At 32.2% G+C, this 25196-nt stretch overlaps 1 protein-coding gene across 1 annotated transcript in view; it reads left to right on the top strand.

The window, feature by feature from the left end:
• LOC119831906 (sodium channel protein 60E-like) overlaps positions 1–25196 on the top strand; it is a 111088-nt gene that overhangs the window by 74880 nt on the left and 11012 nt on the right. The window contains exons 4-8 of the mRNA XM_038355475.1: positions 11184–11404; positions 13905–14097; positions 14372–14591; positions 17296–17430; positions 17839–18056. Coding sequence (XP_038211403.1) covers positions 11184–11404; positions 13905–14097; positions 14372–14591; positions 17296–17430; positions 17839–18056 — 987 coding nt within the window. The remainder of the gene's footprint in view (positions 1–11183; positions 11405–13904; positions 14098–14371; positions 14592–17295; positions 17431–17838; positions 18057–25196) is intronic.

Here is a 25196-nt window from a genome sequence, read left to right as displayed (position 1 = left end):
TTTATTTTTGCTGAAAAATATAAAAATGTCAATAAACTGAATTTATAAAAAATCTGATGTGATAAGATGAAATTAGGTTTAATTTCGTGATCAGCCCGCCTAGATTAGTAGAAAAAATTCATCAGAATTTTGACAAGGAAAATCATGTCGGCCGGTGATATAATTATCAACCCTACTACGAGTACAATAAAAAACATGTTTTTTCCAAACTAAGTGCTTTATAATAATATCTCTCCAGGACACATTCATCAATCCTCAGAGACTAACATGACTTGCGGTATGCATCGAAGATGTATCGTCGTATTTTATCGGATTACTTGAGTGCGAATGTTTTGTGTCGTGTGTGCGTTAAGCGAGGAGGGTTGAACGTGATAAATCTCGACGGGTTATCATTAAACGAGTTTGAACAGTATCGGAAAGGAATTAGAAATATTTTTCTATAGCGCTAAGATGCGTCGAGATAACTGCGGATGACGGGGCTCACACGTCCGACAGTGTTAAATCAATACATAGCTAGTGATAGTTTTAATAATATTTATGAATATATATGAATGCTTTTATGATCAAATCTGTATGTAATCAGAAATAACATAGTTTATATACTTGATATTATAATATAAAAAATAATCACTGATATGGTATTTATAAATTACCAGAACTCATACATCCGCAAATACCCCAACGGATATAGTAATATGCCGCTCAAATCCTGCTATTTAATACAAAACTATGTTCACATAAACCTATAACACTGTATTATTATAATAACCTTGTTCAGCTTATCTACTTCCTATAACATTATGCAAAATACAATTTACAATTGAAAATCAATATCCCATCAATTCGGCCTTAAAATCGCGCCAAAACAATATAATAAATAACATGTCCGTCAGCTTGACAGTGGCAACATTATACGCATTTCCCGCCAATTTGTTGTTAATGTACTCGATAACGCATTCGCCAGTGGCTGTGATGGACGATGTTCATCGGTTCTCAGCGTAAAGTGTCTGTTAACGATATTATAGAATGCTTTAATGGTACAGAACTTAATTAAACTCACCCGCATAACCCATATAGGAAATTGTATTAAGTATTTGGTCCATTAAATAGCTTTTTTACAAAATTTCTTATATTTCATACATAATTTATTATATTAATATTCTAAAAGTTCCTACGTATGACAAATCTTTCACCGTTTTTATATATATATACATCTATGAAAATGTGCTATGAAATTTATATTTTACATGGGATAAGCGTTTTGCCTTAATATTGCTCAGAATCGACCATGCACATTTAAAATGATATCTTTGACCACCGCATTTAAAGTCGTAAATTGAAGTCAAATCTAAAAATAAACGCAATCATAAAAACAGAGCAAAAAACCTAATAAAAGAACGTTACCCTCAACCAAGGAGCCTTATAATTTAATCAAATAAGCCGTAATTTCGTTGGAACAGTCTAAGGAGCTTGTTGACAAGTCTGTCTCATTTCAAGCTCTGTAATACCGTAAGGACCTTGTTTTCCTGAAGACAGTTACATACATATATATTTCGGGAACTTAAATGAATAGCGTATTTTGCAACCTAAAAAAAAATGCAATTGGCATTGTGCGTACATAAATTAGGTTTTATAATGTAAATGTATATAAATTAAATAACTTGAAAACTCATTTAATCAAAGGATCACCTATGTTGTCTTATTTTCTCTTATATTCCTTACGTATAATCTACTTAAGGAATTTATTTAATCCCGGCGATTTTAATCAGGATAAACTGATGAAATTATTGTATTGTTATGGATCCTTGATACGAGTACAAAGTTTGAATAAACCTGTCTGTTAAAAGTATATCAAAATCGAGTCACAAGGAGTCAGTTACATACACTCACACAAGTATTCAGATGAAGCCAATAAATGCGTGTTAATAAATAGCGAAGTAATAAACTCTATTAATACTTCATGTATTATACTGGCATACAAAAATAATGAATAAAGTTCCTAAACATCACACATCACAAATGCAAGGAAATTTGTTGAAATATATATTTTATTAAATAATGTTTTAATAATTATTTCATATTTAAATACGTCACAAAGTTTAGAATTGAATAGAAATAAGAGTAGATTGTATCGTATCGCCTTAGTTTCACACAACGTTTATTTTATGATGATTTGGTCATACACAAGGTTAAACTAAGCCGTTATCAGTCCTATATCACGCTACTACATCTTGTTACCAACATAATCCCGTGTATATAGGTAAATAGGTCACTAAGATAGCATTATACTGTTCTAGGTGTTTGATCAACAAGTATCGATTGCCCGGAAGCATCATAGTATTCGGTTGAGCTGCTAATCCCTTTACCCTAGCTTAACATACTTCATTGACTGAGAAAGTGGGCCATTTTTAAAGCATATATTGTATGGTATATTTTTTTGTTTTAAAGGGTTTTGTATCGTAGAAGATAATTTTTGCAGCGGTAGAATGGAAGAATGGTAAATAGAATAAATAAGTAGTCTCAATTGTTTATAAACTACGAAGAAATTTAATGTGTTATCATATTCATAACATATATAACAATTAATTACTCATGATCGCAATTGTCCTCAGTTACATTTGAGATATTTTTTTTATTGAATACAATAAAATTCAAACATAATTAGAATTTATTGAATTATATATTTCGAAAGTTTTGATCCAATAAACCACGAAACTAAATGAGATTACTTTTACATAATTTGTTTACAAATTAATGTGTAAAATAACATATGATATAACATGTCTAACTCTCAAATTACATTGAATACTCTCTAGTACATTATATTAAAACGTTTTAAAAACACACATTGTCCGCTATGCCACTGCAAATAAAAACTATACATTCAATACAACTGATGGATTGATACATCCCAATAGTTGTTCGAGTCGTGGAAAGCAATCCCGCAAATTAACAGAGCCATCGACGTGTGGCCGGCGAGTGCGTGACACACCGAGTGTCAATCCCAAACGATTATCTAGCTAGTAGAATATTGAGCAGCTCAATTTCTATTTCATGTACTAAAACCTAGCTATAATACTCAATTTAATGGGTGTCTATTAATGTTCATTAAATTTTATGAGATCGAGACACACGTGGAGAAATGTTTCAAGGATTTAGAAATTACCCGATTTACAAATTGAATGCGTATAGGTTGATATACCTAGATGTAGGGCTACGTTGCTAATGTTGGAGAGTTTTATGTATTGTTAAAATAGAATTCTCTTATCTACACTAGTTATTATTTAATTGACTGCGATCTTTTTGGGCTAAACGCCCCCCGTAATACATAGTATCACCAAGTATGGTGTTTGGGGGTCATTGCACGGAACAATACGCGATTATAATGTTACATTTATAATCCCTAACAATATTATAAATTCAAATGTATGGACTCTGTCTTTCTGTCTGTGTTCCTCTTCTTTGAGTGTTAAGCACTAAACCGCATTGGATGAAATTTCGTACATAGGTAGGTAGATAATTGAGAAAGGACATAGAATAATTTTTATCTCAAAAAATTACGACTAAGCGGGCGAATGCATTGATTCAAAGCTTCAAACAGTGATACACACAAATAATTAATGAATTTATATATTATCCTTGTTTTTTTTTAACACAGATATTTAAAATCAAACAAGTATGAAATTATGTGTTTTATTTTTGAGATTTGTTTCTTTTTTCAAATATTTATGTTAGTATCAAAACGAAGATAATTTATATTTATTTATTCTTAATTGTCCATATATACCAGAACAATGAGATAAAAAAAAAAAACAAAAAAATAATATCTAAAATATCATGACGGCACGTATATGCGAATAGGCGGCCTTATCGCTCAAAAGCAATCTCTTCCAGGCAACCCCGTTGACGAGAAATGAAAGATGATGAAAAATAGTGTGTAAATACCATCAACCTTTTAAATATATCGAACGAAACACATACACACATATATTTGAAGGAAGCCTTTCTGTGTTGTACACCAATTCACGGAGTAAACTTCGAAATAAATGTCGTGTTTTATGTAGTCGGTAAACATCAAGGGGCACGCGTGTTGGAGGTATTTAATCGTTCTATGTGTACGTTCTGTTTCAAATAACACGTCGATCACGTTCTCTATTGAATTAATATTATTTATTGCATAAATAAGTATAGCTTGAAATAGAAAACTAATAGAATTAACCAATAGAAAACCGTACTTTTCATATTTTGTGATATAATTTTATGGTTCATTACTCACCGTTAAATTATAATTAATCTATTCCGCGAGATCTCGTCGTACGACGACGACGTAATCTGTCGAAAAATTAAGCTGTGATGTGTGCGCATAAAACATTTGTATATTATATTTTCGAATGACCGAAAAAAAATATAATTATTTGGTCTTTGATAAGTTACATATTTGTTAGAAGTAACACCAATGTTTGGACAGTATACCACCAGAATCTACCTTGTACAAGTTTCGTATAGATATTGATAAATGTACCTGCATTTGTATTATAAAAGCAGGAGTATTATAATAATGTTTTGGGGATCTAAAGAGTTGGTCCTGTACAAATACTCTACCTAATAACAGTTTACCTTGTCTACCCTCGTTCTCAGCGGGGTTTTATCATTCCAAAATACATTTGCCTTTGATAAACCACCTTTTGTTTTGTAGTAAGAATATTTTTTATAAAACATACCTTGATATGTAGATTAGTGCATTTAATATAAAAAAAATTATGCGTCATAATAAGTAGCAATAATGTGTGTTAAATGTTTACATCTAATTTGTCGTGTACCGTGATTTGTTCAAAAAATTTATTTAAAATACTGAAAATACGTTATTTTCTATTGAAATCAATCTTTCAATCTAACTTTATCCGTAATAGTATTAGTATCTATTTATAGTAAACATTAAAGCAAGCAAAAAGCAATTTTAAAATTTCACGTTTTCATCCAACAAATCTCTCATATATACACATATCACAGCATAACTGTGTATATTTACTCGAAAGTTTGCGACGTATACAAACAAAATTTGCATGCTAAGTAATGCATTAAATGAATCCTCGAATAAGTTCTTACGTAAGCTAAATAAATTACGTTCTTGAAATCAAAAGTTATGCTAACTAATTTTAAATTCAAGACCCGTGCTTTGTGTACTATCCTAATGCGACTTATTTCAAGCACGAATTTGTGTAAATAAACCATGAAATACCCGAAACACTACTATTTTGCGAACTGCAACTCTTGGGAACTTTTTGCCTTCGCTCGTGCCTTGAAATTGTTTTCAGAATTGGCTGAGTGCCGCTTAGCAAAGTACATCGAATTTCTTTTAATACCAGTTAAGCTATTACAAATTGTAAATTGTACCAAATGCAAATAAACCGCAATTACTAAAACTGCATTGATAAGTTACTTTGAACCTTAGAAAATCACAGTTAGAATGTTTTACATGTCAGATATAAAGCTAAATAAACACTAAAAATATTTTCAATCAAACAAAGCATAAAGAAGTGAAACTTCATAAATTTCAGAAACAGATTCCCCCAAAATTACCAAATACCGTCAAGAGCGAATAGAAGTAATCAAAGAGAAAGTTTTCTTCCGAATTAATTTTATGACTTAACCGAGATTTGAAATGACGATATCGTCGTCCCGTGATTTATAAGATATGCTAATTTATTCAAGAAAGCCAATAGATGTTAATCAATCGCTTTTTAAAGAACTGTGTTGGGGAGATAAAGAGCCACGTTAACGTTACTTTAAATAAGGATGCTAATCTCTTTAGCTCGTATATCCCTACTATCCCTACTAATATTATAAATGCGAAAGTAACTCTGTCTGTCTGTCTGTCTGTTACGCTTTCACGCCTAAACCACTGATTCGATTTTGATAAAATTTGGTATGAAGATAGAACTGAACTTGGGAAAGGACATAGGATACTTTTTATCGCGAATAAAGGGTAGAAAGGGTTGAAAGAGGGGATGACAGTTTGTATGAAAGTTCGTTATTGTCAAACCGATTTTGATGAAACTTGGTATGAAGATGGAGCTAAACGTGGGAAAGAACAAACCATACTTTTTAATGCGAAGAAAATACTCCTTACCATGTCGCGCGATATAAGCGAATTCTACGCGGGCGAAGCCGCGGGCGAAAAGCTAGTTATACATAAGTAAGGAAACCCTCTTCAGATATAAGCCTTAAACTAAGTAGTTTTATAAAAACATATTCGTTTGTTACACGAGTGTATTATAGTTGGCTGAAACAGATTGCAAGCACATCGATTATCGTCGTATTGCGAACTGTCTGATTACTAAGTAATTATTCATAAAATAACCATAAATGAGACTTTGATTAATGAGAGCTTAACGCGGCCCGTACACCTACGATTATGAATTGCACAATATAATTGGAATGCCTAGACATATACTCTCATGTACATTACGTTATACGTTTAATATTAATACGGTTTGAAATATGAGGATTGATACTTGTTGAAGTAATTCACTCACAAGGGGATTTACAATTGAAAACAAGAAACAGTACCTATATTTTTTTTAGATTAGCCTGATGATTAAGCGTTTTTAATTAAATGGCATTTCGAAATTAAAAACTTTTTAACGGATTTTAAACGAGATTTATTCATTATGTTATTAACCCGACGTTTCGAACACTTTACAGCGAGCGTACACGGGGAGTCTCCCCGTGACCACGCTCTAACCTAAATATAATGAATACGTTTAAAATCCGTTAAAAAGTTTTTAATTTCTAACTGTATAATACTCGAGTAAAATCAAACACAAGAATCTAAGAATTTTCAAGAACAAAGCGTGGTCTTGCCAATCTATCAAGACTCCATATTTTAGCTCTCTATAAATTTCAGTGATACATGTATAGGACGCTTAATAATGTAAAAGCGGACTACATCTCTCTTGTCGAATATGGGCTAAATTTGATGTCACACTAAATCAGTCTAGTTGGAGGGAAGCCTGCCAACAACACGATCACAATTCGCAGATTTGCTCCCGGATAGATTAACCCAAACGGCAAACCCAGACATTTATTTATTAAAGTGGAAGGCATTTGAAGCAAACCATATTAAAAACTGCATATATGTTTTTAATATGTGAAAAAAATATGTAGGTAGTAGGTAGGTAGGCTTAAAGAATAGAATAAATTACATGAGGTGAGTGAGGATAATAGGGATAATGGGTAGTCCAGTAGTTGGGCGTCGCTATCGTATTGCGAAAGATTCAGGTTCAAATCCCGCTTTTTGACATTTTTTTTAAAACTAACACTCAAAAATTAAAATGTGTTTCGAAAATTTTCGTACATTTTAAACGGCAAAATATTACCACAACTCAACTCTGTAAATCTAATTATATCCGTTTACGAAAACAGAAACAAAACTAAAATTTCTATCTACCATTTAAAAGTAACCATTAAATCTATCGTAAGATTAAGATCAAATTATAGGATTATTGTGAGTAACAATGACTGAGCTGAGCTAGCTGTACGGATAATTCATTTTTAATGAAAGATTTCTCTCCGAGAAATCTCATCTAGATCATATTATTATCTTGTATTTGCAATATTTTTCTCCCTTTAAAGCGAAAATAATCAGAGATTTTAAAATATCATTATGATAGCGGATTTTTTACAAACTGTTTACGACGCCTGTTAAGGTAATGACCCGATACAGAATGCAAACGAATCTATGCCATTTTAAAATATATATTCAAATTTATAATGAAAACCGGTTCATTAGTTTTGAAAATCTTGATGAAACCACTCCATTAACCATTTCCATTTGAACCGTGTTTGACACGGAAATTTTTACGGAAATTTTACTATTTTACACGATAAATGTGTCGGTATGAAACCTGTCTACGTTATTTCGTATTATTTTGGTACAACGTCGTCTAGGTAATATTGATCACCTCTACCGGTCAAATAACCTTTTATTTTCAGCGTGAGAAGTATAATTTTAGCGTAGGCTATATATAGCATGAATGTCTATTAATCTTCTAAGAATAAGCATATACTCCATGTACTAAATAACTAGACAAGTGTTTATGTTAGAATTCCGTTTTGTCAATAAAAAAACAATAGATCATGCATCAAAATACTGAATATTAAAACATCATTTAAGTGAATCTAATACTGTTGTTGAAATTTCAGTATAAATATAACCAAACATATTCTATTTAATTTAAATTAAAATATTGGTTGGATTATTAATTTTTTCATTAATCTAAAAAATTCATACCATTTTAACTTGTTCGTATAACTATAAGCCGCAATAAGTAAATTGCCAAAAAAGCCGCCCACGAGCCTTAAAAGAGCCAGAAATAATGGTCGTAATTGAAACAATTCTATTAATATTTTACGATAGAACCTTTTCGGCGACAGACACAGGATGTAACCCAATTAGTTACGCTTAATTGAGCGTTCAGCGTCTACGGTATCGAGTTAGTGCATCCGAGGTATAATGCTAACAGAATTAGTAGGCGTTGTGTAGAACTATGCTCTATTTTTTGGCGTTTAATAACGTATTGTAATGTATAATGACATCATAATCATTAGAAAATAACAACAAATCTGGTCTTGCAGAAAGAATGAATATATATCTTTTAATATAAAAAAATATTATTAATTTATACAGTAGTATAAACAAAAATGATACACCGAAAAGTTTGTACGCGCATAACGTATAATCGGCTGCATCAATTTTATCTTTTTTTTTATCTGTTCTTTTATATATTCAGGTCAAGTTAAACGAGAATTGATATTCATTGTTATAAAAATCAAAGCCTGGTAATTAATTTTTTTATTAAAAACAATGGTGTTTTTTTCTGTTTGTTCGTATGTCAGTCATGTAAAAACCACTAAAACAGTTTTGTGTCGATACATGTAACGAGGGGATGAAATCATAAATTCACAAAAACCTTAAATAATGATGGTGTCGTTGAAAAGACCTATAATGAAATAGAGGCTTCTGCATAGAATTTTTGCTATAATAAATAGTTGAAGAGATATTTGGACCCAAGGTTGAAAAATTGTTGTCCTGTCTATGCTCTTCCACTACGAATAAATGTTTGTAGTTTACGATATCGACCCCAGAAATGGAAAACTAGCTTTACGATAAATAAAGTTAGTTAATTTTTGTACAATGACAAAACATTGCATCTATAACTTTATTTAATTAAAATTCAGGGCTTACACGTTAATGTTAATATTGCATGCACTTTTAAGTAAATCTGTTTTGAAATAAGCTTATTAATGACAAAATTAATGTAAATAAAATTATTCTGACCATGAAAATATTCAAGTAATTAATTATGAGGGTGAAAGTACAAAAATATGAAACGAATTAGTTGAAGGGGTCCAAACAATGCTGCAAATTTGAAAATGTTCTATATAGAGTATATTTATAAATATTTTTAGATAACATAATATTATAAGCGGCTTATAATCCCATATGATCATAAAATGACCAATGTTCAAATATTGTCCTAAATGTTAATGCAATTTTGAAAGAGAATCTCTGAATGGCGCTATCGTAGCTGGATAACATCAGCTATATTAAACGCCTCCGGGCATAATGAAGCTGTTCATCCAGACACAATAAGATGACAATTTTATCTTCGAATCAATATATCTTAAGATTGAATTTTACAATGTTATCTGTAGATTATATTTCGAATTTAAAGAACAGCTTTTAAATAGGTACTTATAATTTAATCACATAATTAGATATAATAAATATGCTTGGTTCATAGGTAAAAACTAATGCAATGCTATATCTAAATTCTATTACCAGTAAGTACATTAAGATATGTGTTAATCATTTTTGTTATAAATATTTCCTTCTAGAAATAATAAAAATTGAATTATTGTTTTAACGCAATGAATTATAATACGATAAAGATAAATCTATAGTAATATTATAAAGAGGAAAAGTTTGTATTTTGAATGTTTGTTACGTTTTTACGCAAAAACCACTGGACCGATTGAAAAATTCTTTCATCATTAAAAGCTGCAACTTCATATATGTATCACAGGCGAAGCCGGAGCGAAAAGCTAGTAATTAATACTTTTAAAATTAATATTGTTTCAAAAACAAAAATATCCATAACTTTTCCATTTAAGTAAGTACTTAAATATTTATTATATTATATTTATTTATTTTAAGATCAATAAATTTTCTACAAAATCAGAAGAAAGTAGAAACACAGAAACCTATTAATTATTTCATAGATATCTGTGTTATCATAATAAGTATGTACCTATAAGTATATTTCTTCATTAACGTCATTTTTTATATTTTCATCTTTCCCCCGAATGTAATTAAAAGTAAACTAAAAAGTATTTATTACTAAATCAAGCTTACATGTCAAGTAATCTTGTCGAAACATAAAAGCTACTAAACACAGTAAATTATCGCATTTGTATTTTTCGTCAGTAAATACTATAAAACACTAAAAAACTATAAAATACTAATTTATTCATTACTTGTTACCAACGTTCATTAATACCAGGGAACAGTCGTCATTTCAGCTATGCAATATCCCATCTTGATAGTTTGCGGCTAGTCTTATTGAAGCGGGAATGAAGATTTGATATTCCTAATGAAATATAGTTTCTATAGGTATAGAACTATGTTAAATTTAATTTATTATCGTATTAGATAGGAATTTATTATTGTTTTTATATCTAGTTAGATTTTAATAGTTTAAGATTCAGTAAAATTACATTATAAAAAAGAACAATTAAACATTTTGTATATTATATATGGTCGTGGACGAATCCTAACCAGCACCTGTGGCCCCTTCACTAAAGCGGCTTGAAGGAATACAGTGGGGTTTTAGTCTGTAAGAATCCGACATAACCATGTTTTTTCTCCCGGGGGCCGGATCATAGATTTAAATTGACAAAAAGGATCACTTCTTAATATATGCTTTCTCTTCTTATTAGACTTTTTGGCTTGTTTGTTGGAAGAGTAGAATCCTACAATTTTGCTAATTTAATTATTGTCTTCTGTCCTTTGTGAACACTTTTAGGTAACATCTATACAAAAATTCTTGATAGAATTTCCAAAACGGATCGGACATCAACTATCACCAATACTGCGTAAACTGAATGTAACTTATTTTCAGGTACATTTTCCTGGCGATCTATACGGCGGAGATGATAATCAAGTGCATAGCGAAAGGCTTCATTCTAAACAAGTACACGTACTTACGGAACCCGTGGAATTGGCTCGACTTTGTTGTGATTACGTCGGGGTACGCCACCATTGGGATGGAGGTGGGCAACCTGGCTGGGCTCCGGACCTTCAGGGTGCTACGAGCGCTCAAAACAGTTTCTATAATGCCTGGTGAGTAGACATTCTATTATTCTGAAGACTTGATTTAAAGTCGAAGAGACGCAATAAATTTCTCGACTAAGATTATTAGTAAAGATTAAGATAATATCTAAAATCGTATTTATTCTAATAGTCGTAATAGTATAAGTTCTTCGTAGAGATCCAATTTCGTTTTAGTTAACTTGTCGTCAGTGTAGTACACCCGCTTGTCAGATTGCTATATACCCAGTTATTTTAGTAACCAGGTGTTTGAATTAATACTCATATTCAAATGTTTGAATACTATTGAAAAGATGATAGCGTTCTATATCGCAAATTGTTGTATTATAAAGAAAATAATAAATTTCAACCGTACCGTAGAAGAACTGAATCATATTAATGGAAAAATCGTTGTCAATGTAACTAAAGAATGCATAAATATTTGTACAGTAATGGTATCGCATAAACAAGATATTATAGAGGAAAATTTCTTATCCATTACATAGAAGTCTAGACTTCAATCTCTCAAAACCAACAATGTTTGATAAAAGCAATATTTGAAAAGCATAAAGCCGTACTAAAGAGGTGCTTCAAAGCAATACCGTATCGAGATCTGACTGAAATGGAGAGATTTATATGGTATATGTGAAGATATACAATAGCGAAGTTTTTGTCCCCTTAATCCAAAGATGGTTTTAAAGTTAAGCGTGTTTATTTGATGGCATGATAACTATACTAACTTACTTTTTGTTTTTTTTTTGTCTTTTCACGTAGCGACGGAGCTACATTATGATATGATTTGCATGAATCCGATATACGACACTATATAAAAACTTTATTGAAATCCTAATAATAATAATCCTATTATCCTATCCTACTAATGCGAAAGTTTGTAAGGATGTGTCTGTATTTGTTGCTCTTTCGCGCAAATACTACTGAACAAATTGCAATTTGGTATGTAGACAGCTGGACAACTGGAATAACATATAGGCAACTTTTATCCCGATATTCCTACGGGATACGTACTTACGCGGGTGAAACCGTGGGGCGCAGGTAGTGTATTATAACTGTTACTTTTCTTCTCCGTCATATTTCTTCATATTTGGTACATCTGCCCCAGACCCCCGCAAGAGGCACTTAACTTTAATGTTTCAGAATAAAAAAGTACATTAAACAATTTGTTGGAATATATGCATTGAACGAATGAATGAATTAATATATATACACCAAAAAAAGTTCAAAATTCAAAAATAAACACAAATTACACAATCTTAAGGCTTAATATAGTTAGAGCTGTCTCTCAGGTAATCAGGAACATCTAGTATATAAAATTCTCGTGCCACAATGTTGATTCCCATACTCCTCTGAAACGGCTGGACATATCTTATGAAATTATGTGAGCATATCGGGTAGGTGTGAAAATCGTCCAACATCAATTTTTCGCACCCCTACATGATAAGAGTAAGGTAGAAGTTTGCCGGGTCAGCTAGTATGATATAAAGATTAAAAACGAAATTGCGATTCCTTCATTAAACTGTAGCGAACAAGCATTATTGTCTTCTAATTGGCATCAAGTTTTGAATCTCTAAAGAGCTTTTGTTAATTGGCCTGCGAATCGGCTATGAATTCTGTATCATTGTTTATGAATTTCAACTTTAATTGGAAATGTAAGCACAATTGTATTGTTTCAGTTATTAGCCAAGATGTTAATTCGGTAACACAAATACCAATATAAATGCTTATTTTCAACAAGTGTATATGAAATAACATGATTGGATAATTGAATAATTACATTTAAAATTGTTGTTTTCAGTATTCATTGTTTCATTATTGAATTGATTATATTAATAAACGTTGTGTTTCGTAAATACATGTTTGACCTAAAAATAACTTAACATTAAACGATTATTATATATATTACGTGTATTTCAAATGAATTAAGCATATTATTATTGCTAAACCATATTTGTACAATACCTACACGTAATTAGACACATATTAATACTATTTATTACTAGCTGCGCCCCGCGGTTTCACCCGCGTAAGTCCGTATCCCGTAGGAATATCGGGATAAAAAATAGATGTTGGCCGATTCTCAGACCTACCCAATATGCTTACCAAATTTCAGAGGAATAGGTCAAGCCGTTTCGGAGGAGTATGGCAACGAAAACTGTGACACGAGAATTTTATATATATAGATATATCTATTGTGGCATCCGATATATATTCGTTGTATTGTATGTTGTAACTGTGTTTCATCTGAGATATGTAAATATTAGTTACTAGCTTTGCGCCCGCAGCCTCGCTCGCGTTCTTAAAGGAAATGATAGATAGTCCCAGGGTTTTCCCCGCATAGTTCCCGCCTGCCTTACCCTTGGGATTTCTGTGATATAAACTATGATATGTCTCTATTCTAAATTTCATCCAAATCCGTTGAATGATATAGGCGTCAAGAAGATACAGTGAAACGGAATTACTTTGACATTTATAATACTAGTAGGGATTTATTACATGTTACATGTTTGTTATACAGGTTTAAAAACGATCATCAACGCACTGCTCCACTCGTTCAAACAACTAGCCGAAGTAATGACCCTGACGATATTCTGCCTGATGGTATTCGCTTTATTCGCCTTGCAAGTATATATGGGGGAATTAAGGAACAAATGTGTGAAGAATCTGGTTATACCGGCTGGAGAGAATTTCACCGATGAACTTTGGGCGCAGTGAGTGATCTGGTTTTGATTTCATTTGAATTTAGTTGATCTTAACGTACGATGAATTTTATTGTCTCTAAGGAATAGAATAGTTTCTGGCTGTGTCTCTGATGTTTCAGGCTGATGATATACAATCTTAATCGATATTAAAAAAAGTATTTGAATAAACAAATCTTTTATACGACACGGCTCGAAATAATTGTATAAAGTGTGTGCGCATTAAAATTATAAAAAAATGACAGCACAATTATCGTTAAATACTCGAATTTATCGTTTGTTGCAGATGGATAAAGGACCCTTCACATTGGATGATGAATGATGAAGAATTACCGATTCTATGCGGAAACCTCACTGGGGCCAGGCATTGTCCGCCAGAATACACCTGTCTGTGTGTCGGCCCGAACCCTAACCACGGGTACACGAACTTTGATAACTTCCTCTGGTCCATGCTCACAACGTTCCAACTTATCACTTTGGATTACTGGGAAAATGTTTATAACATGGTATGTTACATGCTTGCCGCAATATATATTTTCTTTCTTTTTTACTGTGTAATATACTTCAGCACCGATCGCATAGATAATATCTCGTACAATCCATCCACAGTTTTTGCGGGCCTTCCCTTCATAATTATTTAGATTCTAATCGGTGCAGTGGTTAGCACGTGAGCGTAGACCCAAGAGGTCTTAGGTTGGATTGCCGGTGGGGACCATTAAAATATTGTCTCGGTCTTGTAAGACTTGGCTTTAAAGAAAACCGATCAATGAAACAAATGCATAATTAATCTTCTACATACTATTTTATTATTGCTATATAATATAGCCAACACAAAGACTAATCGAATAATACAATAATAAACAAAGGTCTTTACTATCGCGGTTATTACCTCAGCTCAGTTTTACATGACGGCGTAATTTGCAGTTTGTACGATTTTGACGGTTGCGGTATTTATGGAAACTGCCGTAAATTGTGCAAGCGGAATGTTTACAAGTCTATTTATATCAATTTTGTATTTCAACACAAAACCCACAATTAAATCAACATTAATATGCACTTACATCATCTTATGTGCTACGTATTTACGTAGAGGTACTACGCGCTACGCGTTGCTACGTATATGAAAGTTTTGTATGCTGCAAGTTTTACTCGTAACTAACTTTGATTCAAATATATGCCATGAATACAATTGCTTTCCTTACGTCGGTAGTAACCACCGTAAATGTTCTAGAACACCGCAATGCGACTAGTCGGTAACGGACTATTAGGATTTCATTACTTGCCTGGTCGCCTACAATTACCTTGCGTATGCAACCACAAGTCCCTCAACGTCAACGGAGAGACAATTCATGACTCAGACAATATCTTTGACATGAGTTAAATTTTATTGCATTGGTTAAATTTTATTTTATTATGGACACCAGCAAAAAGTTCTAAAAAAATATTCAGGTATTATTTCTCTTCATGCCATATATGCTTATTTATGTTACTGGTTTTCAATGTATATATCCTGACTTGATTAAGATCAATTGTAGTTATTTCTTCATTTATTTATACATAAAACACAAAAAACAAATTGCTGAAACTTGACCGTCAACATTAAGACTTAACCCGGGCCTTGATTTAACAAGAAGATAGCCGACCCCAAAGCTTGCTTCAAATATATATTCAGAGTATGTAGCAAAACATGTTTTCATAATATAGCTTAGTATTACCCGGAGAATCAAACAAAATCCCTTGCTACATTATCTTACGCCCGCGGTCCTACCACAACAAAGGTTTCGCAACTCCATATGGGATGTAACGCTTGCGAAAATTAATTAAAAAGGACATGATGTCTCCTGTGACACGCATAATTAATATTTAATGTGTTACTAAATAGATTTATGAATAACATCCGATTTGAGGATGTTTCAAATTTATCAGAACCACTTTTAAGCGCCTCAGTATTTTTCTTTTATATTTGTAAAATATTCTTTTGCTAGTCAAAATGAAAGCCCTCATTATTAAACCGAAAGTCCTATTTTTTTGTTTAGTCCGTGGTATTAAAAAGTAGGCTTAATCAATAAACGCTTACCGGTACAGCAAGGAATCCCGACTATTTTAAGCCTGTTCTCCGAACATATGTTTGTAAAGTTATCAAACATTAGTAGCCCTACTAATAACTAACGTATTTTACGTAATGATAGCTTGTAAGATTGATGAAAGTTTTTACATAATTTCGAGTAAAAACAACGAACTATAACAAAACAATAGGGTTAGGCTAGTCAGAACAGTCAAAGAAAAAAGCTAGAATTTTTAAGACACGAGAATTAGGTATGTTATATTAGAAGTTCACACAAAACAACAACTTCGGGTTCCGCTAATTATAAATTTAGACAGTTATTATAAAATATCATATTATTTAACGAGCTTCAATAGCAAAAACGTAGAATTGTAATGAGCCCGAAATAAAATGCTATAAACCGTGTAAGCCCTCGTTTATTTCAGGACAGATATAAACGACAAGCCAAAATAAGGGTCGGTTAGACCGCTATCGAATTAGGCAAATGTAGGGTAATTGGTAGCGCGCTTAACGTTAATTCATACAAGAAAAACTTTATTATTCGTATAAATGTATGAGTTCGTTTCTGATGTGGAATATCAAATGTTTTCAAGGTAGCAATGATATTGTTAAAATTATATTTAACAAGGCATTTTCAATTCAACTCCTTGATGTAGAATGTAAAGAGAACAAACACCGAGAGCTGTTGAATGAACTTTGTTAATTAAATAATTTCGTTTGTTCGTTTCAAGATGAAGCTTCAAATTAAAATCAAAGTATTCAGTAATGATGATGAGTCATAAATAAATTAAATCGTATTAAATCCTTTCAGTTTGGATTTTTGGCTTATTGACGGATTTTGTTTTTATAAATTCAACTTATTAATTAAACTTCTTTGTTCTTATTGTTAAAAATGTGTATATACATACTAGCTTTTCGCCCACAGCTGATATGTTTCACTACGGGAAAGTGTAGCCTACGTCTACGTCTAGCCTCCTAACTAATACCAGAGACAAAAAATACATCACAATTTCAGATCAAAATAATCATTGTGATGTAAAAAAGGCAAACAAACAAGTTAATACACTTTCACATTCTTTGATACTCGATCTAGGTTTGATTGACAAAATAATATTGTACATTAAAGAGTATATCTCTGTTTTCAGGTACTCTCGTCCTGCGGTCCGATGTCAGTGTCATTTTTCACGGTAGTTGTGTTTTTCGGATCTTTCTACCTCATCAACCTAATGCTGGCCGTCGTTGCGCTTAGCTATGAAGAGGAATCACAGATAACACAGGAGGTAACGTTGTAATTAAAAAAAAATACGGGCTGTGATGATTTTGTTATATTGTTGCTTAATATTAATAACTAAGACCTATTAACGGAGGCCCGTTTTCTTTTCTCACCCATCCCAGTCCATTCCTTCTTTCCAGTTGTTAATCCTTTCCTTTCCCCATAAAAGCGGGCAGCGCATTCACAGAGGTACTTACTACCTTTGCGAATGTTTATGGGCGGTGGTGATCGCTTACCATCAGACGAACCACCAGCTCAGCTGCCCGCTATGACATAAAAAAAAATATATTATTATGTAAAATTAAATTGAACTTTAAAATTAATACATGTAGTGAAACGATTAATGTTTCATGTTCAAAATATATATTATATGTGTTAGATACTTGCTATATATTTCAAATGTTGTGTAATCTAGGAAAGAAAGAAAGACCTGAACGAGCACCGGGATGATTCGACCTTCAGCTTCGACCCGTCGTCGCTCGCAGTACGGACGCTCGCAAAAGATAAGAAGAAACGCATCGACGCTAGGAAAGGACTTTTACTTGCTTCATACTCCAGAAAGAGAACGAGGAGACGTAAGAGAGGCAAGACGGTGCATCATGCTGTTACTTCAACTGCTGCTGATTCCAATAGGTAAGACAGTACAAAATCATAACCAAAAGGTTCGATGGAAATTTCAAATGATTATGCTATGATGACGGTAGTTTCGTTTGTTATATTTTGTAATAGTGATCATAATTTAATGTATGATAATTAACTTTTCTATACTATAAATCTGTATATGATCATGACCAGCTATGAAGTTTCATATAATCATATACTGCTTTTATTTATAATACGCGGATTATTCCTTTTACATGTTTAGATTTTAACATATTATACGTGTGTCATGTAACTTCAACGTTCCGTAACGAACTACATATTGTTTTATAATAAAAGATTTACATTATTACAGCTAATGATCACATGAAATGGCTGTGAAATATGTGATATTTAAGGGATATTAGGCTTTTGAAAATTTAACGAGTGCACAACGAGAAAAAAATATACATTATATATATCAGGTCGTAAGGATAAGTTGGTAGTCTTGTATCTTAAATATACAACGCATTAAAACCAACTAACAGCCTTGCTCTATTCTATTTACCACGATGTATAATACGGAGACTTCACGTTGTACTTATATAAAAAATTTATAACGTAATGACGCAAAGTGCCGTAGACTAAATTTTCCACTCAAGGGACGCGGAGCTAAAACTTAGTAAAGTTTTTATAGGTTCACGTCAGATGACATCTTTTATGTCGCTGATAATGATGAATATTTGATTTTCGTTAATAAAGTCAGTCAGACGCCTGGGGGAAAAATTGAAGACAGCTGGCTTATCTTTGGCATCACTTTATTTTATATCTTCAAAGTGTAATCGCATAAAATTCAATCGGAAGGTTCAAACAGTTAAATCAAATCCTATTCAGATATAAAAAATATTTTCTTTGATACTTAACTTTTACCTACGTGATTTAAAATGAGATTTAGTGTTGTGTAGCTGCTTCAAAATACTATACATAATTTGAAAGGTTATCCACAAGCAAAATATTTTCGAGTTTACGCGCATACCGCAAAAAGCTGAGCGCTTTAGATTATCCGTGTCAACATAACAAAGTACCGTACTTAGCGAGAACAACACTGGGGATATAATAAAATTTATATTCACCTTAAAATACTAAACTAAATACGTTCTTCGGTATAGGTAATAAAATACCGCCATTTCCATTACAGCTCTAACATTTCGTACGATCGAGTTCGGGGGCGATTCGTCGTTTTAGCAAAAAACATTTTGTGGTTATGTTGCGTTGTATTTTTATAACGTTGCGTTCAATGTGTTTGTTGTTTATATTTTTCTTTTAATAAATAATTTGTTTCGTCATAAATTCCCTCAAAAGTATTTTTTCAACAGGTTCATGAAATATCTAACTTTCTTGCTCCAATAACTAGTAAAACAATTTTATCGTACATGAAAAAAAGGCAAGAAAACGAGACAAAAATGCCTTCAAAAAGTTAGAAAAAAAACAGTCAGGTTGTAAGTAATACTTCCTATAGCAATGACATATATTACCTAAAAAAAACAAATTCAGAAATAAAAAAAACTAATACAAGTATAGTACCCCCTTTTCTGTTAAAAGAACAAAACATTAAATATGCACTTGCAATTCTTGTAATTTTATACTCCACCTTCTTAGCATTTAACACAAAAAAAATCATCTAGTCATTAAATAAAAATAATATTTAATCCGGCCAAAACGCAGGTGTCTATTGTAGTCTATGTACAATATTACACCACTTGCGGCTTGCTAATGCTTAGTAAACTGAGCCAGATGTGATGTCGGTGTGGCTCTCTAATTGGCGAATGTAGCTTGATAGAATTTGCTCATTACATTTATGACATTGCTTTTATATACGTACCTACAGCTATTGCTTTTTCTTAGCGGTGAGTTCAGTACGCACTGTTGTAAAAGTCTCGTGAAAATCTTTAAAAGATTTATTGCCTGTATTTTTAGTATGTTTCAAAGTGCCCATCGTGGGTGTACCTGTTGTCATATTTTTGTAATTTTCATGTAATGAATATAACCTTAATACCTACCATACCCCAGAAGATCAGCAATAGTAGCATGTTACTGTGTTTCGTTCGGTAAATGAGGGAGCCGTTGGCCCACGAAGGGAAAGGATACTTTCCCTCAGCTTCCCTGTTCATTCCTTTATTCCCGTCTGCAATCCGTTCCTTATTATTTGCAGCAGCTCTACCTCACAATTTAACAAACATATATACAAACTAGTGGTCCGTTCCGACTTTGCTCGTGGTATATATATAGCCGCCGGCATGAAGGCTTCCTCAATAAATGGGCGATCTAAAAGTGAAATAATTTTTCAAAATTGACCAGAACTTTTTGAAATTAGTGCGTTCAAACAAACAAAATAACTCTTTAGCTTTATAATATTAGTATAGACTTATGTTGTTAATAAGGATTTCGTAAAAAATATTCTGTGTTATTTATTTATTTATGGTGATTGCTTCAATATTTAAGTATTATAATCACTTATTATACAGTACTGTCCCTCCCATGGAGTGCTTCGGTTTTATGACAGGAAGAATAAGCCGTTCCGCTCGAAATAACCAGAAATCGTAGACCTCTGTTACAAGTGCTACTTGCGTAACTATTTCTAGACATTCCATGTAAGCAGCACTTATCTTTGTAACACATGTAACTTTATATTATTCAATACTAGCTGCGTCCCGCGGTTTCATCCGCGTAAATCCGTATCCCGTAGAAATATCGGGATAAAAAGTTGCCTATATGTTATTCCAGCTGTCCATCTGTCTACGTACCAAATTTCATTGCAATCGGTTCAGTAGTTTTTGCGTGAAAGAGCAACAAACACATCCTTACAAACTTTCGCATTTATAATATTAGTAGGATAACATATGAGTACTTATATTTATTACATCATATTTACCTTTAACGTTTAGCTACTAAAATTTACGAGCATTTAAAATTATAAACCTACTCGTAACTCGTCATTATGTAATTCACATATAAAATATAGTACTTTTTTTATTATTATTATATTATGCATTGAATATCTAATGAATAATCAATGTTTATGATGCACTTTCATTTTGACTTAGCATTATACTTTAAAACTATATTTATTTTGTATAGACTAGACATTGCAACTTTCATAATCATATAGAATGTTAACTCTACATCAAACTTAACAGCCACACACACAACTTCAATTATGTACAGCGTGAATGCAAGGCGTAAACTAATTAATAATTTATCAGCGGTAATTACGAACTTTAAATAATCCGTATTGAATTAAACGAGTGAATAATGCAGGTGACAGCGGACACAAAGCGAACTAGTGTTCCCATTGCGAATAATGAAATTAAACTGAATTTATCATTAAGCTACGCTGGGAACTAGAAGTATCACTAATAAGGTATCTTTTTAAAAGGGACCGTAATGTAATGATATGCTCAAAGAATTTAATTGTTAGAAATTTATTTAGTTTAAAGGATCATTTGCTATATAGCTATATAGCAAATAATATATACAGCTCATCTTGTCTATAAATTATGGAATAGACTTCATTTAGGATAGTATCCCTCAGTACAAATTGTTAATTGAATTCTATTAAATTATTTAGATTAATAATTCAGTTATTAATTTAAAATACACCTTCCGTAAAATTGTAATGCTACAGAAAATAAAGCGTTGTATCTTATTACATTATTTAATAATCTGTGCGTGTGCTTCAGACAAAAAATAATAAAATACATACATTTTTTCTATTTCTAATGGTATAAAAATAACGCTTGGCTCAAATGGATTTACTTCCACAATCCCGGTAAAGCACAGTCCAACCAAGCGATACCCGCCCGGAATAGTGTTAAACTAGCTTTGCTTGGTATTACACTTCCAGATTTGCATTTACACCTGAGCAGCTTTCTTGTTTTCGTAATCGCGTCATAAAAGTCGGTACAAAAATGAGCGTAATCAAAATCTAGCAGGAAAATAGAGATAGTTTTCTCGATTTGTATTTTGTGCAATTGCTGAAGTTCTCTTACTCTTAACGCAAAATTTCGTGCATAATTTGTATCTTAAAAGATGGTAAAGACATCGAGAGCGGTAAGTGTAATGTATATCGTTTTTTGTCGAATAATCTATACCTAATAATAATAAATAATAAAAACACTAGTGTACAATTCACATTGGTGTAACAATTAACAAAAACAAATAACTAATAACTATTGTACAATTTGGTGGCCTTATCGCTTAGAAGCGATTTCTTTCAGGCAATCTTGGGTTGTTTGAAAAGGTAGAAAGTGCATAAATACATACAAGAAATTAATACATATAGTAACAAAGATAGTATAAATAAAAGTTTAATAAAAGAGTAAAATTTCATGTTCCAACACAAAGTGTCACGTCACTGCCCTGAATATCAGCTTTAACCATGATATAAACTAGCCCTCGTATTACACACTTTAATTAATTAATCAGACACGGGCATATAAGCCTCTTCCATGATCCAGATAGATGTAATTACACACAGGAGGTCGAGAGTGTGGAACTGATAGAAAATGTTGAATTCCCGTTTGCTCGTATTAATCTTCGTGTGACTTGACCGGTATATTTAATTAGTCTTAAATGATATTGCCCTCTTGAATAAATAGTGTTAATTCAGTATATATACTTTACCATACTGGGTAATTTTGTTAAGATTATGACGCGGTTGTTGTCTTTGTGTATTAAATACGGAACGTAATGTGTCAATATCAATTACTATATATGGCGCCGCAATCATTCCTACGGATTTATGTGTAAAATAATTTAATCAGGAAAGAATTTGTAGATATTCAGAAATAGCTATTGCAACTAAACATTTTGCTAAACAAACTCAATTTTGTTGTAAAACTGGTCGTTTTCAAACATTTAAACATTCAACTTGTGTGCATTTGAACGCTTTAGTCTTTAAACTTGGCTACATTCCGTAGCTGAAGCTTTATTACCGCCAAAGCAATTACTGTCCAAGCTATAATGTTAGTTATAAAACTGTGACTTGCGATTGCCGCTGTAGCTATTATGTTTATGAATGAAGCATTTCTGTACTATAACACGTCGAGTATCGTCAGAATTTACATAATAAAGCCTGTGTTATATATCTATAAGTAGATAAGTAAGCACTAATTTAAATTCAATTTAAAAAAGCGAAAGTTCACTAGACTCATTTTTATTAACACATAGCATAACCAAATAAGTACGCATCGCAACCACATCAACAATAACATGTATTCAATAGCGGCCGTTGACATACTCTAATTCCGTGTAACACGTGGAAACTGGGAACAGTAATCAGAGTCGACAATCGACCCAGATCCGTTGCGGTCCCTATCTTCTGTTAACGGCGTCACTTGATGCGGAAACCATTTCACATCGCACGCCCCGACCGCCGCTCAACAACCGGAATATTACGCAAAGTACGAAAGCATTTAGACATTTTTGCACCGTATAAACTATAAACCTAGTTGCATCGGCAGGTGTAAAAATGAATATTCAGAGCCGTGCTCGACGTTTTCAATTCTGAAATATTCTACGAAGTGTTACGTTTGTTGAATTTATAAATGTGACAGTATATGTTTCGCAACTATTACTATTTAAATAGTATATTTTCTGTTGTTGTTCATCTGTACGTAACAGGAAGGTAAAAGTACTTTTACAAAACACAAGTTCATGTAATATATACTGATCATCGCTTATACAATTCAAATCAAAATGTGATTTATAGAATAAAAAGTTAAAGCCGACTTTAAGAAATTACTTCCTTAGCCGATAACATGTTAAGAGGACGTGTGCCTTTCTTTATTCGGTTAAGAAAAAAATTATACCTCAGCGTGACTAATAAAATCAGTAAGTTAAACCGATAAAATATTGTTAAAACAAAAAAGCAGTATCAAGGAATTTATGACAAAATTAATTCATGCAACACATAAACCGTCAGATTCGATGATACATTGGTACTTTCTAGTACCAGCTTATCTTCTGATAAGCTTAAGTACTTTAGCAAATATAACCAACATTAATCGACGTTTAAGTTCAAAGCAAAAATTTTCTGGTACGCTTGAAGTGCAGCAGGTCTAAAATCGTAAAGCCAGTGGTTTGGAAGAGCTCAATTTACTCGGCGAATATTGCTTGCATGAGCGCGATGCTTAATATCGATTGTAGAACCGTAGTTTAATGACGTAAATGTCGTAGGTACCTGAATTCCGTGTCAGCTGTTAATAATGACACAAAGCGTGCAATTATTTTCTTTTGTAGATTCTTCTAGATGTCATTCATTATTCTAGAAGAGCGATTTTTACATCTGTATTTGCTGTAATATTAAGAACACCTTTGTCAATTTAATCGATACTTATTATAAAGACTTATATTTTCATTGCACATAACTATAAAAGAATTCCTTTTAACATAGATAATTAACGTGTGAATTCCAGTGTCACCATGTGGGTTAGCCAAAATAATAAACCATGTTATCTGCGAGTGTCTTATGCTATATTTTATTTTGTTTTATAGGACTTCCTAATTTAAACTTACTAATTTTATTATATGGCAAAAATAGACAAATAACGAAAACACATTTTTACTTTTACAAATATTAGTCAACAGTATAATTATCTCACGGTACATCTCCATCCTTTTACAATAAAAGCCTTTGTTTTTATGCTTAGAATTCTAATCGTTAATTCATTAGGGGATGCAGTCGTATACTCGGCCCGACTTGCATCTTGTTTGACCTATTTATAGAGTCAACAAACGTAGGAACCATTTGCATGATAATAATGTTTACAAAGACTGCTATCGTAAACGACACTTTTAACATTCTGGGGATCTTAGTAGAAAACTTAGTCTTTTTCTATAGCTGTAAAATCGAATGAATGGTGTATGTTAAAGTGTGTTAATAAATGTCATCTTATTAGCTGTACGTAGTGAAATTGCACATGAATGAGATGGAGAATAGTAGAATTGACCCCAATATGAAAAGTCAATGTTGCGTTGTAATGACGATTGCATATAGAAACGTAGATATACATGTGTCTTGCTTTTACATATCTCTAGTCACATTACATGTAACTAGTACATACTATAGATAAAGAAGTATTAATAAATCTATTATATCTTATAAACACGTTACAATTTTTTTTTTTTTTTTTT

This window comes from Zerene cesonia, chromosome 14 (genome assembly GCF_012273895.1).
Source record: "Zerene cesonia ecotype Mississippi chromosome 14, Zerene_cesonia_1.1, whole genome shotgun sequence".
In the NCBI taxonomy this organism is placed as follows: domain Eukaryota; kingdom Metazoa; phylum Arthropoda; class Insecta; order Lepidoptera; family Pieridae; genus Zerene; species Zerene cesonia.
The sequence above is the reverse complement of the archived record's forward strand: the minus strand, read 5'-3'. Positions and strand labels throughout refer to the sequence as shown.